General features: G+C 35.8%; 1 protein-coding gene across 8 annotated transcripts in view; it reads left to right on the top strand.

Moving 5' to 3' along the window:
* Positions 1-16,631, top strand: part of U2SURP (U2 snRNP associated SURP domain containing) — a 55,300-nt gene that overhangs the window by 29,833 nt on the left and 8,836 nt on the right. For all 8 annotated transcript variants that reach the window (XM_013982108.2, XM_013982107.2, XM_021069580.1 and 5 more), the window contains 9 exons: positions 424-586; positions 985-1,064; positions 1,747-1,834; positions 3,025-3,147; positions 4,555-4,711; positions 5,563-5,658; positions 6,374-6,440; positions 10,534-10,693; positions 15,589-15,699. In XM_013982108.2, coding sequence (XP_013837562.1) covers positions 424-586; positions 985-1,064; positions 1,747-1,834; positions 3,025-3,147; positions 4,555-4,711; positions 5,563-5,658; positions 6,374-6,440; positions 10,534-10,693; positions 15,589-15,699 — 1,045 coding nt within the window. The remainder of the gene's footprint in view (positions 1-423; positions 587-984; positions 1,065-1,746; positions 1,835-3,024; positions 3,148-4,554; positions 4,712-5,562; positions 5,659-6,373; positions 6,441-10,533; positions 10,694-15,588; positions 15,700-16,631) is intronic.

Raw genomic sequence — 16,631 nt, forward strand, 5'->3', positions numbered from 1 at the left:
GATTTGTAGCTTGTCCTCATCCTATGCATAGGATATACTTTAACAGACTTCCTTGAAAGGAGAGTGAAAAATATGAAGGTTTTTTTTTTTTTTTTCTTTTCTCTCCAGTGTAATAGGATAGTAGGACTGGGACACTCTCAAAGACTCTTGAAAAAATACCTATAATTTTAAATTTGCTTAATTTGTAAACTGTGAAAGTCACTGAAATAATTTATTAGTTCCTGAAAAAATATCCTTCCCCATATAAGTTTTCCAAAAAAATTGTAACATTTGGAATATGTAACACAAATCAGACTTAACACAATTTAGTCTTCAGAATTTTATCTGACTGTGTTTTAAAGACAATAGTTTGTCAGTAGGAACTATAATGGCGTTTAAAGTTTGTATCTATAAATATTTATAAGTTAAAAAATTTGTATTCAGACAGAGGGACAAATTAGAAGAAATTCTGCGGGGGTTAACGCCAAGGAAAAATGATATTGGAGATGCAATGGTTTTCTGTCTTAATAATGCTGAAGCTGCTGAAGAAATAGTAGATTGCATTACTGAGTCATTGTCCATCTTAAAGACACCCCTTCCCAAAAAGGTATGGGAATGATTTCTCTTTGTGGAACTTCTAAGTAAAAGATAATAGTTGATTTCTTTTGGGATTGAAATTGGTTTCTGTTTTAAATGAAAGACTTAACTGAAGAAATCTTTCCCATGCAGTTTTATTTTCCTTCTGCTTGGGGAGGTTGGATGATACTCAAGTTACCAACAGGTTGAAATATAAATGAATGACAGGTTTTATCCCTATCAAAGTCATGGTGTAGTGATACCGAATTTCTTATAGCTTGTCTAATTAGTTATGATTTTTAAATCATAGGTAAACATCAGCCTTAAGATCTTGATTCAAAAAATTTGAATAAGGGATTTTTTTTAAAAGATATATTTTCTGTTGATTTTTATTTTTAATCTGTTTTGTGTTACCTTTTGGCTTTCTAGATTGCCAGATTATATTTGGTTTCTGATGTGTTATACAACTCTTCAGCCAAAGTTGCCAATGCTTCCTATTATAGAAAATTGTAAGTATAGTGGTGTAAGCAGATATTCCTAAAATAAAATATTTAAGGGTAAGGAGCTCAAAAAAGAGGATAGTTTTTGATAATTAATACCCTCAATAATAAGAAATTTGAATTTCTACATAGTTGTAGAATTTTCAAAAAAATTGGATTGTGTTGAACTAAACTGTATTCATCTCTTGATAAACTTGATAATAGAACAAATAGGAAGAGTCAAAATATGACTTTATTTCTATTGCATATTTAGTCACTTGTATAATAAATAAGCTGAAACAGTAGAAGTAATGGCAAATATAAATAACTCTTCCTCAGTTCCCCTGAGTTCCTTTTTGGTGTTAGGGAAGCCTTTCTTTAGAAACTGACTCTGAAGAGAAATTTAGATATATTGGTCCTAATCTTAATTCTGCTTAATTTTGTGGACTAGGTGGACTACTATCCTGGCTGTGAAGTTTGTTTTTGATCAAGGGAACTAGTTCTTAAAACTCTAGGAGATTTTGTAGAAGAAAATTTCAGAATAATAGGTGTTAAAGTTATAGTTTTAAAGTTTAAACACCTAGTTCTTGAATTACTTGATTATTTATGAAATTTAAAAAGTCTAGAAGTGGTTTTCGTTGGCTAGCATGCTGAAGTGGATAGGGATTTTAAAGCAAATTCTATTGTAAAAGATATATTATTTGAATTTCAGTTTTGAAACAAAGTTATGTCAGATATTTTCAGACCTCAATGCTACCTATCGTACAATTCAAGGCCATTTACAGTCTGAAAACTTCAAGGTACGTTTATTGTTTGATTATTTTTGTCCTGCTGTTTTAAATGAGACATGGAGGCAAGGAAGCACATTGGAGGGCTAGAAGAGTATTAAGCCAAGTGTAAGACATAACTTACATGTTTGAAAAATTGTTGTAAAATTTACTGCCGTTTTGGAGATCCCATTGTGGCTCAGCAGGTTAAGGACCCTATGTTGTCTTTGTGAAGATGTGGGTTCAATCTCTGGCCTCAGTGGGTTAAGGATCCAGTGTTGTCGAAAGCTGTGGTGATTCAACTCCTGGCCCAGGAACCTCCATGTGCCGCAGGTGCAGCTATTAAAAAAAAAAAAAAAAAAAAATTTACTACCATTTTACTTTCAGTATCAAAAAAATCTGAAATTTTAAAATATATCTAGTTAGATTATTTGGTGTCTGTTTTAGTTTTAAGAATTTTATTTAAGTTATAAGTCTTCTCTTCACAGAAAACATTCAGAAGTTTACCTGTTTTGTAGTGGTATATCTAATTTGGCCCAATTAGGAATATACATTTTAGTTATTCATGTTTAGAAAGTATATTCAGTTATTAATTTTTTAATAAAGCTGCTCTTAATCTGTAGACCAATGTTAAGCCAAAAGAAAATACTTGTAGTTGAAAAAAATAAGTATACTTTCTTGAAAAGAAGATTGATTAAGGAAATTTTAAGCTTGAGAACATGCCCAAAGATCCCACCATTTAGGGGGATCAAACAAGCAACTTCATTAAAAAATTTTTGACCTTAAATTTTGATCATAAAACAGCTTATAGAAAAGTTGAAGGATGGGATAGAGAATAAAGCTAGAATCAGGAAGTACTTCATCAGACCTTAAAGGAATTCAGATCAAAACTTGGCTACCTTGATATCCAACTTTCTTAAGTTTCTTAGCTAGTATTTCCTAGAATGTGACCTCATGTGTACCACCAGTGGTATGGGACCTTGATCTTTGATGGCCAAGAGCAAACAGTTACTGTTTGTTTTTTATTTGTTCTTAGTTTCTGTCCCCTTTAAATTGGGAAGTAATACTGATTTTTAAAAAAGATATTGTAAATATTTGTCCTCTGAATTTTAAAAAGAATATTGGTTTAAAGGAAAATACAGCAACTTGTGATGGTACTTGATCATGAGCTAAGTTTGATATGTGTTGCCCTAAAAAATAATTCATTGTCTTTTTCCTATTAGCAACGGGTAATGACCTGCTTTAGAGCGTGGGAAGATTGGGCAATTTATCCAGAACCATTTTTGATCAAACTACAAAATATTTTCTTAGGACTTGTAAATATTATTGAAGAAAAGGAAACAGAGGTAGGCACTCAGTGTATTTGTCTGATTACCTTAAAATTTATTTCTGGGGATGCTGTGGAGGTGTGATGTATTACAGATATGAATAACATTTCCTTGTGAAAAATACCTATTTACCATTAAATAGTGGATTTGTTCCTGGAATTGCTGGATCCCAGGAGCTGAAATGACTTGTAACAAGGCTTCTCTGTTTTGTGTCCTTATGTGAAACTTGATGACTTTTTTTTTAATTTGATGACATGGAAAGATTTATTGCATATTAGTAGAAAAATGAGTAATAGAGCAATATATGTAGCATGGTTTCATTTTGTTAAACTAAGGATAGCTATGTAAGTAAATATGTAAAGAAAATGCACCACAGTGATAGCAGATTCTGTTTATCACCATTCTGTTTTTTTTTTTTTTTTTTTACCTCCTCAATAGTTCTTAAAGCCTTTATCTTCATTTCTACCATCCTAACCCAGCTATCTCTTGTCACTTTCACTCTACAAGTTACTTCTTAGTGGCTTCCCTGCTCTGACCACATGGTGTTTGTATCAGTTTTTTAACTATGTTTCCTCTTAGCATAGACCTTTGTACCCATTCTTTCCTCTTTCTGGAACACCTCCTCTTTACCTGAAACCCTTCAGAGTTTAGTTTGGGCATAAATTCATTGAACCATCTCAGACTTTTTAGGTGGAACCAACTTATTACACATTCTAATAATGTGATACATCTCTTTGTTGTAGTAGTCATTGTATATTGTTGTGATTGTCTGATTGCCTGCTCCTTCTCTACACTTCTGCCCACACTCCTCCATCTCCCAATTCTACTAATCTCTGTGACAGGAAGGACTAAGGACCAAAGCCTGATTTTTGCTTATCATTGTATCCTTAGTGCCTCACATGGTACTTGGCATCATTAAGTACTTGGTAAATATTAAGTACTTGGTAAATATTGCACAAATGGGGAGTTTCCATTGTGGCTCAGTGGGTTAAGAACCTGACTAGTATCCATGAGGATGTTGGTTCAATCCCTGGCCTCATTCAGTGGATTAAGGAGTTGGCATTGCTCCAAGGTACAGCATTATAGATGCAGCTTGGATCTGGCGTTGCTGTGGCTGTGGCGTAGGCCTGCGGCTATGGCTCAGATTAGACCCCTAGCCTGGGAACTTCCATATGCTGTGAGTGTGGCCCTAAAAAGAGCCTCCCCCCAAAAAAAACACAATTGCACAAATGACTGCTGCTTTTTCAGACTGGACAATTAAAAATATATTCTTATTATGTCCTCACATTTTACCTGGGAATGTGAATATCCAGCTGGTTGGTTTATACTGGATTGGATTGCAAATTAATCATTTAGCAATATGACTTTTATTAAGCCAGAAAGAAAATATTACAGTAGTTATTACAGTAGTGTGTGAATTCGTAGGATGTACCAGATGACCTTGATGGTGCCCCCATTGAGGAAGAGCTTGATGGTGCACCTCTAGAAGATGTGGATGGAATTCCTATTGATGCTACTCCCATTGATGATCTTGATGGAGTCCCTATAAAAAGTCTTGATGATGATCTTGATGGAGTGCCTTGTAAGTTCAGATTTCAAGCTTATTTAATCTAGCTAATAAGTTTGAGTCCAAAACTAATTTCCACACATGCTGATATGGAAAAAGTTTATACCTTCTGAATAAGGTGTCAGTCATTAAATTTTTGTTTTTTATTTCGGACTTTTCAAAATTCAGATACCCAGTAATACATTTGATTGTGCCAAGAAAAAGTTTTCTTTCTGGTCACGTTTCTTTTTTGGGACAGTCAGCCTGTTATAATATTAGTGAGTTTCTCTTGTCTTAATTATCAGAAAACTGTAGGCAAAATCTTCAATTGTATGTGTAATCCCAGATGCTTGGATTTATCTGTTTTATTTTATTATTAGTTTTCCTAACGTATAGGCTCAGTTTCCCTGGCTGCCTGAAATCATTTTTGGAAATAGGTGTACATAATCTTTAGTACGTTTGGATTATATGTTAAAATATTGATTAATATATGAATTTTACATTTTTAGTTGAATTTTTTTATTAAAGTATAGTTGACAATGTGTCAATTTCTGCTGCACTGCAAAATAACTCAGTCATACATATGTGTACCTTCCCTTCCTTATATTATCTTCCATCATGGTCAAATTCTACATTTTAAACAATAATTAGATAAAGGTACTAAAGATTTTATTTTCTCAGTTACTCCATTTGCTTGAAATAACCACCTCTGTGGTCTGGTTGGTTGATACATACAGTATTAGTAGTCGTAATCTTTGTCCATGACATTAGCATTACTAGTACATGTATGACTTTATTTAACTTTACTTTTTAATAACATAGTGAATACTCATGAGCTCTTTAAGTCGTCCTCTAGCTGTCAGGGTTAATGGCTCATCTTTCTTCAGTGGATGCAACTGAAGACTCAAAGAAGAATGAGCCTATATTTAAAGTTGCCCCGTCAAAATGGGAAGCTGTAGATGAATCTGAATTGGAAGCACAGGGTAAGTAAAAGTATAGTAAATATTGAAGCTTTAAAAAAATTGAGCACTTAAAATTTTACCAAATCATCAGTGTGTATGCTCATGTATGTTTTTCATGTATGCTTTCCTTTTGTATTTTATAGTGTGATTCAACCTTCAGACTTGGTGTGATCATATTTTATGTATAGTGACTAAGTTTCATTGTGATTGTTAAAATTTTCTTAGATCCTTCAGCTTGGATGCTTTGAGAGTAATCAGAGAAGTCACTAAAAACCTTTTAGGTTAAGTCACTTCAGTAGAAAATGTAGGTGGGAAGCTGTACCTATTTGGAAATTTACTTAGAGGTTAGTTTCAGAAAAACTAAAGCTTTGTCGCTTCTATAATGCTTGACTTATTAGATGCAATTTAGACCTGCCTTTCGTACTTGCTTGGACATGTATCATAGTGCTTATAATCTATAATTGTTCCTTTAATTTTGTAGATTCTAATGAAATCTTACCATCTAGCACAAAAATAAGGATGACATTATTTGTCACTTCATGAATTTGAATAAAATTATAGGGTAGGTGTGAGGAAAGAAATAGATTTAGTACTTAGAAATGGCTATTCAAAGAAAAGATAAATGTAGAGAACTTCTGTAATATAAACTCAGTTCTAAAGTTGGGCTTCTGCTGTGCTACTGCAAAAATGCTAATTTACCTTATGGAATTACACCCTTTTTTTTCCTTCCCTTCAGCTGTAACAACTTCTAAATGGGAGTTATTTGACCAGCATGAAGAATCAGAAGAAGAAGAAAATCAAAAGTAAGAATCTAAGTTTTGAATATACACAGTTTCTTATTGCACATATGCACTCCCTTTTCCGTTGAGGTATGCTTAAAATAATTGTGAAGAGGAAAACTTCACTCTTAAAAAATTTGTTAAGAGGATCATTTTTAGTTCCTCATTGTTTTCCCAGTGAACAAAGAGCTTAGCTTTCTGGCCTTGATGCATCTGGTTTCACTTGGCTTTTGAGTCTTTTTCTATGCTAGGTTATGCATTCTCATTTTGTAGTTACAGAATGGTCAACTGCATTTATTTCAAATCTGTCATCAAGTATTGTTTTGGCTCCACAAAAAGTGATTTTTAAAATGTGAATGGGAAAGTTATGCTTTTTGGGGGAATTCTTGTTCATTGCTGAGAAAAATAATGCATTACGACCATTCTTTTATGTTATTGAAATGTAAATATCTCAGAAGAACAGAATTAAAAAAAATGCTTTCTTTTATTGCATAGAAAGATCATAATTGTGAATTTGCTCTTTGGTAATTATCCCCAATAGTTTTTGAATTTAACACTGAATATGTTTTAGAAATTCCTGCTCCCAAAATTATCCTGCAAGTTTATGTTGGTAATTTTTAGGTAGTACTTGATAGCTTTTAAAATCGTTGCAAAGGAATTTTTTTTTTTAATAGGGAAAGATGGCATGAAGAACACAAAGCAGAAGTTTCTGATTTAAAAAAACTATTTATTGTTTTCAGATGGAAGAATAAACAAAAATCCCTTTGTGTTCCAGCAAAATTTGAGCATTTGTTTGGATTTAATAACTAGGTATTAGTAGGAGTTCCCCTTGTGGCACAGTGGTTAACAAATCCAACTAAGAACCATGAGGTTGCGAGTTCGATCCCTGGCCTTGCTCAGTGAGTTAACGAACTGGCGTTGCTGTGAGCTATAGTGTGGGTTGCAGATGGGGCTCGGATCCCATGTTGCTGTGGCTCTGGTGTAGGCTGGTGGCTACAGCTCCGATTAGACCCCTAGCCTGGGAACCTCCATATGCCGCGGGAGCTGCCCAAGAAAATGGCAAAAAGACAAAAAAAACAAAACAAAACAAAAAAGTTTTAGTAGCATTTAGATTTAAGGAAATCAGATCAGTCAGCATTTTTGAAAACAGTTTGATATGATGAGAAAAACTTGGCAGCAGTGATGTCTTTCTAGAAAGAGTGTGATCAGAACAAATTTAGCAATGATTATGACAACATATTTACAAAACATAAATGTGGTTCACCTATTAGAAATACCTATCTGAGGCTGTTAGGAGTACAGGAATTGCAAACAGCACAATTTGCTTTTATTTTTTAATGTCTGCAATCCCATCATTAATTAGTAAACATCTGTTAGCATTGTAGAAGCATTGCTTTTTAAAATAAGTATGTGTACTCATGAAATAATTATTTAACCTTTAAGGTAAAGAAGGGTAGAAAAGCTCTTGCTAACTCACATATTGTTCAAGTGGTTTTATTTCTAAAGTTACTAAGTTTTTGCAACAAATTTGATATTATTTGAAATGCAAATGCATTTTAGTGTTGATGCTGTAATCATATATTCATTTAGTGAAGCATGGATCACTGAAAATATAACTTACATTTTTTACTTTTTCCTAGGAGCTTCAAATAAGTTATGATAACATAAAAATAACTTACAAGAAAGAACAAAGCAGGGGGAAAAAAAAAACTTTCATGCACAACTTTCTGGTCCTTGAAATTTTCTTGCACTTCACTACTGCTCTCTAGTGGCTGAATCCAAAATGCCTTTTTTACCAAGGAACTGCATTTTGACACTAGTAATTACTATATTATATATGGCAGAAATGTGATATTTAAAAAATATAGCATTACTTTTGCTTTGTAGAAAAGTTTCAGATAGTACTTTAATTTCGTTTGTAATGAATTCTGTATGGATTTAGAGACTTGAATTTAGAGTCTTGAATTTCCATGTCTTAAATGGTATGATAAATATTTGGTGTCTTGCCACTTAGATCCTTTCTCTGTATATATAAAAACATGAATCTCTAGGAGTTCCCATCCTGGTGCAGCAGAAACCAATCCTACTAGGAACCATGAGGTTGTGGGTTCGATCCTTGGCCTGGCTCAGTGGGTTAAGGATTTGGCATTGCCCTGAGCTGTGGTGTAGGTCGCAGATGCGGCTTGGATCCCACAATGCTGTGGCTGTGGTGTAGACCGGCAGCATAGCTCCAATTAGACCCCTAGCCTGGGATCCTCCATATGCCACAGGTGTGGCCCTAAAAAGAAACAAAACAAAACATGCGTATCTATATAAAGCATAAATTGTATAATGTTATACATGCTATTCTGTGACCCATGTTTTTCACTCATATGTTTAAAGAACTTAATTTTTCCATGTCAGTCCATAATGTTTATTTGCTCTGTATTCATCCATGGTTGAAAGCAAACATTCAGATAAGTGTGTAAGAAGTTTATCAAGGAATATTTCAAATAGCAAAAATAATTTTTTTGAAAAAATTGTAAATAACATCCTGGAATTGGTTAAGTAGTTTCCATTGCATAGATACCACATTTTCATTAACTGTATCGTGTCCTTATTGATTTTTTCCCAGAATAAGCCTTCAATAAATATCTGTATGCGTGCACATGTGTGCGCATGCATGCCCACGCACACACACAGTTTAACCTCTTAAAATCTGGAACACTTGTAAAACTATTATGCACCATAAAACAGGAAATTCTTGTTTCAAAAAGTTAACTGAAAGCTGTATGTAGAAAGTTTCTGACAAATTAATGAGAAATATTAATAAATTTTTTTCCAAAAAGAAAATATACATTTTATTCATTGGTTTTGACTTTTTTCTCTTTTTCCTCAACTAAACAGTTGAATGGAAGCCACTTACGGCATATGGAAGTTCCCAGGCTAGGAGCCACAGCTGCTAGCCTATACTATGCCCACACCAATGCGGGATCCAAGCCTAGTCTCACCACAGCACAGCTCACGGCAGTTCTGGATCCTTAACCCACTGAGCAAGGCCAGGGATTGAACCCGCATCCTCATGGATGCTGGTTGGGTTTGTAACTTGCTGAGCCACAACGGGAACTCCCCCTGCCTTTCTTTTTAAAAGTCACTTCATTCTTTGTACTTCAGTGACATGGAAGAATATGTGTCACTCGTATTCTAGCAGTCATGATCAGCTTTACACATAGTTGTTGCCTGTCTGTTCCCACTAGATTGCTTCTTGGAAGGACAGAGAATTTTTCTTCTTTGTATCCTTAGCTATGATAGTCATTCAGTTTTCCATTTTCTTTTTATCTGACATAGAACCAGTAAAACTATCATAATCAAATATGATATGATATGTGAGCTGATATTATGTGTTAAATAGATAAGGTGCATTTTTTCATAGTAACTGTGTGACTCAAACTCATGATAAACTCATGATAAACTCATTTGGCTTTTTAAACATTAACCATCATGAAATCACTCTGAACTCTGAAGTATGCAGAAATTGATTTAGTCATTTCATTTAACTGCTGCAAGGAAAGTTTGTGGCAGAGTGAAAAGCACAGAAATAACATTAACATAAGGAGAATTTTAAAAAGTATACTTACATTGAAATTCAAACTTTCTGTGGAGGAAATATAAGAGTTTTATAAAATTTTGGAGTTCCCATCATGGTGTAGTGTGGTTAACGAATCCGATTAGGAATCATGAGGTTGCGGGTTCGATCCCTGGCCTTGCTCAGTGGGTTAAGGATCCGGCGTTGCCGTGAGCTGTGGTGTAGGTTGCAGATGCGGCTCGGATCCTGCTCGGATCCTGCGTTGCTGTGGCTCTGGCGTAGGCCGGCAGCTACAGCTCCGATTAGACCCCTAGCCTGGGAACCTCCATATGCCGCGAGAGCTGCCCAAGAAAATGGCAAAAAGACAAAAAAAAAAAAGTTTTATAAAATTTTATATTAATTATTTTGTAAAAAATGTGAGTGATAAATTATCTTCTCACATTAACATCATTCAGGCTCTAAGGCAGTAAAAAATCAAAAAGCCATACTGAAAATGTAAACCTCACCCCCTGCCCCGCTTTGACTTGCCATGTATTCTGCTTATTTCCAAAGTCAAGAAGAAGAAAGTGAAGATGAAGAAGATACTCAAAGTTCCAAATCTGAAGAACATCATTTGTACTCTAATCCAATCAAAGAAGAAATGACTGAGTCCAAGTTCTCAAAGTACTCTGAAATGAGTGAGGAAAAACGAGCTAAACTCCGTGAAATTGAGGTTAGTATTGCATTGAAGTTTACACTGTCTGAACTGGCTTTCTTTCCACTTTTACCACCAAACTGTGCTTCCTCTTGGCATCGTATGTTGTTTCATACTGTTCCCTCTCTGGAAACCTTCATACCAGCTATCTTCCTTCAGGCCTCTTAGTTCAAGCATCTCATCTTTCTTATTAACCTTTTCTTAATCTTCTGGATTTGCTTACTTTTCCACATTTATTTCTGTTGTAATTTTACATATATTGTGGTGTGCCTATTATTTTTTTTTCTTGTTTGCTTGTTTAATGTCTGTCTCTATTCCCAAGTAGGCTTTGCTTTCCGCAAGTGGCAGGGACCATTTGTTTTGTCTGTTTATCATTGTATCTCCAGTACCTGGCACATAGGAAATCCTCTGCAGATATTGAAATAATGAATAGATTCTATCTCGCTTTATGAAGTCCATCCTGCTTTTAGTTTATATCATATGTGACAAAAGTGAGATTTTCTGGCATGTTCAAGTTCTGTGCACATAGTTCTATACTAGGCTTATTTTAGTGTCTGCACAGGTGATGGAAGAGAGTACATATTGAGTGAGGCTTAGCAATAAGAAGGGGAATAATTTTATAAAAGACTATAAACTCTCAAGACTTTTTTCTCCTTTTTTAAGAAAAATTACCAAAGGTATTCAGACATGTCAGGGAGGGGAGAGTTTTATAATGGGAACATTCCTTATTCCTTGCTCCAAGGCGATGAAACATATCCAGTAAAAGTGTTAGCAGTAGTGTAACAGTCAGTACAAAATCTCAAGTGTATGTGAGAGTGAATTTTAATTATCTGTCCATTCATTTAACAGTATTTTATATGCTTACTATGTATCAGTGCTGGTCTCTTACTAACTTATAATGCCAACCATATTAATTACCTTATTTTTACTTCTCCACTACTTACTGTTTGGCTGGTATAAGTTCTTGCCCACTTTTTTCTCAGGTACCACCAAGCCAAAAAGTTAACAAAAAATGTTTTGTTTCAACCTTAACATAGAATTGGTATCCTGTCAATTAGTATGATGTCAATTATGAGAGGAGGGATTTTCAGGGTTAATAAGCTGATTCATTTTTCCTGAGGTATATTCATATACATTCTTCATAAAATTTTTAGGGAAATAAGATGTGTATCAGTGAATGCACTTACCTGTGGACCTTTTTCCAATTGCACATGCCCCATCTTAACGCTCAGGGCTCCCAGTCTTGCTGAACACTGCCTTACTGACCTAGTGGTATGAAGGCTGAGTTCAGTAAAATGTACTTTCTTGATAATAACCCTCTAATAAATATCAGAACAGACTAATTGTTCCTAAATGTTCTGTCTTCTTATTGTCTTAAAGAAAACCATTAGCTTTTTGTTAATTTCGGAGGTTCCACACTGTGTGTGTATATATGTGCTGTACATATGTGCATACACTGACACACCGTACATATATACACCCCCCCAAACACACACATTTCCTTACTTTATGTCCTCTTTAATAATCTGTGCCTGTCAGATGCTCAGCAATTGTTTCTCCTGCTTTCATAGTGCCTACCTTCTCACAATTTCCTCACCCTTTTGGAATTTGAACAGTGAGCCAAATCTTTTTTTTTTTTTTTTTTTTTTTTTTGTCTTTTTGCCATTTCTTGGGTTGCTCCCGTGGCATATGGAGGTTCCCAGGCTAGGGGTCTAATTGGAGCTGTAGCCACCGGCCTATGCCAGAGCCACAGCATCGCGGGATCCGAGCCGTGTCTGCGACCTACACCACAGCTCATGGCAACGCTGGATCCTTAACCCACTGAGCAAGGCCAGGGACCGAACCCACAAACCTCATGGTTCTTAGTCGGATTTGTTAACCACTGCGCCATGACGGGAACTCCCAAATCTTAATTTTAAATGTAGATCTTGACTTTGTTTTAAAATTATCTAATTGGGGTATGGCTCAGCTGGTTACGAACCCAACTAGTGTCCATGAGGGTGCAGGTTAGGTCCTTGGCCTCACTCAGTGGGTTAAAGGATCTGGTATTGCCATGAGCTATGGTGTAGGTCACAGATGCCACTTGGGTTCTGCATTGCTGTGGCTGTGGTCTAGTCCGGCAGCTGCAGCTCTGATTCAACCCCTAGCCTGGGAACTTCCATATGTCACAGGTGCGGCTCTGAAAAAGCAAAAACAAACAAAAAGAATAAAATTATCTAATTTTTCTCTCATTTCTTCTGGAGTAAAGATCCACAACTGGTAGCAAATTTCAGCTAGAGCTCAGGGCTCATGAACTTTATTCATGTGCTCTCTCTTCTTTGCCCCTAAATTTGATGTCAGTTTCTAAATTTAGAATTCAGTAACTACCTTTTTAATTGGAGAACCGTTAAAGAATAAAGTTATAATTAGTTTTATTATATATGATAGTATATATAGTGTGTATAATGTGTATATAATGTAGTTTTAATTTTAAAAACTCTTCTCTTCCCCAAATGTGTTGTAATAAAGATGTCCATAGCAGAACCTTTTTTAACCATGGGATTAATAAAAACCAAAGGATTTGTGTTCTAAAATATGACATTCTATGCAAAACACTTAGAAAACATGCAAGCATAGGATATTACAGTGTTTACTGGAAGCAAGTTTTTAATCTTTCAGATTCCACTTAGAGCAGTCTAGGCTACAGTTGTCTTTTTATTCTACTGTTGTTTCCATTTCTGCCAATAAGGGTTGGAGGAGTGGAGTACTCTGTGGGAAGCCAGGTGAAGGGTCGTCTTTGTTGTTGAACTAGAAAGATCCCTTTTCTGCCCCGATCCTTGGGGAAGGAGTAAATAGTTGAGTGTGGGAGGGTGATAACTTGGCACTGTCCAGGGCAACCAGGCAATAGATTGCTACTAGCCATTGCGTGATCTTCTCTTTTAGGTTCAGACCCTTTGTGACCTGTTTTCTGGGTGCCCCAGTCTTAGGCTTAGTCTTAGGCCATATCTGTGGGAACTATATTTAAGGATGCCTTTCTTTCCCTAATTTAACATTCATGTCTGTTGTTTGACTCTCAAATGCCTAACTTTTAAACTGGTGTTTACCACAAATATATTCTTTAGAACAGTCATTTCAGTCAGGGGAGGCTTCACACAGTGGTGAACTCAGATACTTGCATCTCACTATCTTTTTAAATGTAGTCGTTAGCACAAGAAAAAAAAAAAATGCAAAGACCTATGAGTTTTAAAAGAAGAGGAGAGAGCCTCAAAGCTCTGATTATTGGAAAGCCTCACTTGTAGGGAATGAAAAAAACCTAAAACAAATGAATCTTATTTTTTAACCATAAATAAAACATTTAGTTCACTTAAAGGGCATATCATTGTGCAATAAAATAGGGTAAGATGTTTGCATCTACAGTAATTCCATTAGACAAAAGTGTTTTCTCCTTAACATGAAATAAGATTAAACAGGTTTGGGACTGTAGCCCTGTGTTATAACACCTCCTCTAAGTCCTCATATGTAAGTCCACTGTGTATTTGTCTTCCTTTAGTTCAGTAAGGACATATCTGTCTATCTGTGTGTGTATGTGTGATGTGTGTGTATACACACACATATATATAAGATCAGCTAGCAATCTCTTGATAAACTCTAGGTGGTCAGCATTCTTTTGCAAATCATGCTGTAGTGAATTCTTTTATACAAAGAGCTTTGCTCACAATACAGATAAAAAAAATGGAATTAGAATTTTTAAAGATTTTTTTTGCAATCACCATACACTTTTGTATATTATTTTCTTTTTAATGGCTGTACCTATGGCATATGGAAGTTTTCAGACTAGGGGTCGAATCAGAGCTGCAGCTGAAGCCTTTGCCACAACACCACCAGATCTGAGCTGCATCTGTGACCTTTGCTGGGGCTTTTGGCAATGCTGGATCCTTAACCCACTGAGCAAGGCTAGGAATTGAACCTGCATCTTCACAGAGACTGTATCAGGTCCTTAACATGCTGAGACACAATGGGAACTCCAAATCACTATACTTTTAGTGTCTTAGAAGGTACGTTTTGTATGTGATTAACTTTTTTCTTGATGTCTTGATACCCAGTGATTGGACTCTAAAGAGTGAAACCTACAAGCTATATAGCTCTGTGTTTGTTCCTAGATGAGCTATAATCAGCATACTTCTCTCTCTCTTTTTTTTAATAGTTGTTTATCTTCTTTGTTCTGCTGGCTGTCTTGTTGAAAGTATGCTTGACTTTAGCAACATTGCCTTTCTGATTTTGGGGACCAGATACCAAATTCATTTTCGTTGTGTTGAGGAAAACATAGGTTCTTAAGGGCATGAATCATAGGTCATGGTTTTCAAGTCATCTCGTGGCTGTGCAAAGAGCCTGTGGGCCCATACCTGATCACTTGAGTTCTGCATAGCTGAGCTTGTCTGACAAGTGATCTTCAGATTAGAGAGTTGTATGTTTTTTGTTTTGTTTTGTCTTTTTGCCATTTCTTGGGCCGCTCCCATGGCATATGAGGTTCCCAGGCTAGGGGTCTAATCGGAGCTACAGCTCCCAGCCTACGCCAGAGCCACAGCATCGCGGGATCCGAGCCACGTCTGCGACCTACACCACAGTTCACAGCAACGCCGGATCGTTAACCCACTGAACAAGGGCAGGGATAGAACCTGCAACCTCGTGGTTCCTAGTTGGATTCGTTAACCACTGCGCCACGACGGGAACTCCAAGAGTTATATGTTGATGTTATATTTTGACTGAGTCCTGATCAGTTATTGTATGTTTTAATGCTTTATGTTGCTATATTTATTTTTCCTTTTTACACACTTATTTCAAAGAAGAGAACTTTTTTTTTTTAAAGGAGTAAAGCAGTGTTTGAGAAGCTGTAGTGATGAAAAGGTTTATTTTTAAAATGTCTTATTTTGCAGCTCAAAGTTATGAAGTTTCAGGATGAATTGGAATCTGGAAAAAGACCCAAAAAACCAGGCCAGAGCTTTCAGGAGCAAGTAGAACACTACAGAGATAAACTTCTTCAACGGGTAAGGAATAAGTATACTCAGTAATGTGCACTTTCCAGAATTATTTGTTTGACTCCCTACAATATTGGTATATTTCAGGAAAAGTCTATTTCAAATTATATCCTTTGTGTAAATGCTAAGTACTGGTAGACAGTTAGGAACATTTGAAATTTCACCATTTACAATTATTTTAACTTGGAAAAGGGTCTTAAGGCAATAGCATACTTATTATGGACACTACCTGTGGAACTGAAAATCTGCTAAGAGCCTGCTTTTGAAAGTAGAGGATCCTATAGGAAGAGTTACATTTGTGGTAGTGAGACACAAACAACCCTGAGAAGTAGCACAGAGACAGAGATGGAGTTAGGATTTGGAAAGTTCATTTAGGAACTTTTCCATTGTGTCCAAGGAGGGACAACAAGTGGTGGAATATGTCATCTGTGAATTCCAAGCTTTGAGGTACCCTGTATTCCTTACATAAAAAAGTATGTACGGCTTCACGGAGAATTTTAGAACAAGGAGGCACACATGATAATTGTTGAAAGGCCCCAGAAATTTTATTGGAACTCCTTCTATCTTGACTGTCATTACCAAAAGTTTATGTAGAGAGAAAAGTAGGAACAGCCAGAAGGGAGCTTAAAATCATACAAAGCTATTAATGGGGTTGGGAGAAGCAGTGTGGTAAAGCAGCTTTGGTGCTGCACAGAACTATTGGCTCCTGGTACCAACTTGCTGTGCCTCCCCATCACATCACTGAAACCTGCTTTTTCTGTGTGAAGCTGGGTTGATAATTCCAATTTTGCAGGATTGTAAATTAGGTAATGGCTACTATTACTCTTGAATTAATATGTTTAAAATATTCTAAGTATTATTTTTTTGTTTGTTTGTTTGTTTTTGTTTTTGTCTTTTTGTTGTTGTTGTTGCTATTTCTTGGGCCGCTCCCGCGGCATATG

This window comes from Sus scrofa, chromosome 13 (genome assembly GCF_000003025.6).
Source record: "Sus scrofa isolate TJ Tabasco breed Duroc chromosome 13, Sscrofa11.1, whole genome shotgun sequence".
Classification (NCBI taxonomy): Eukaryota; Metazoa; Chordata; class Mammalia; order Artiodactyla; family Suidae; genus Sus; species Sus scrofa.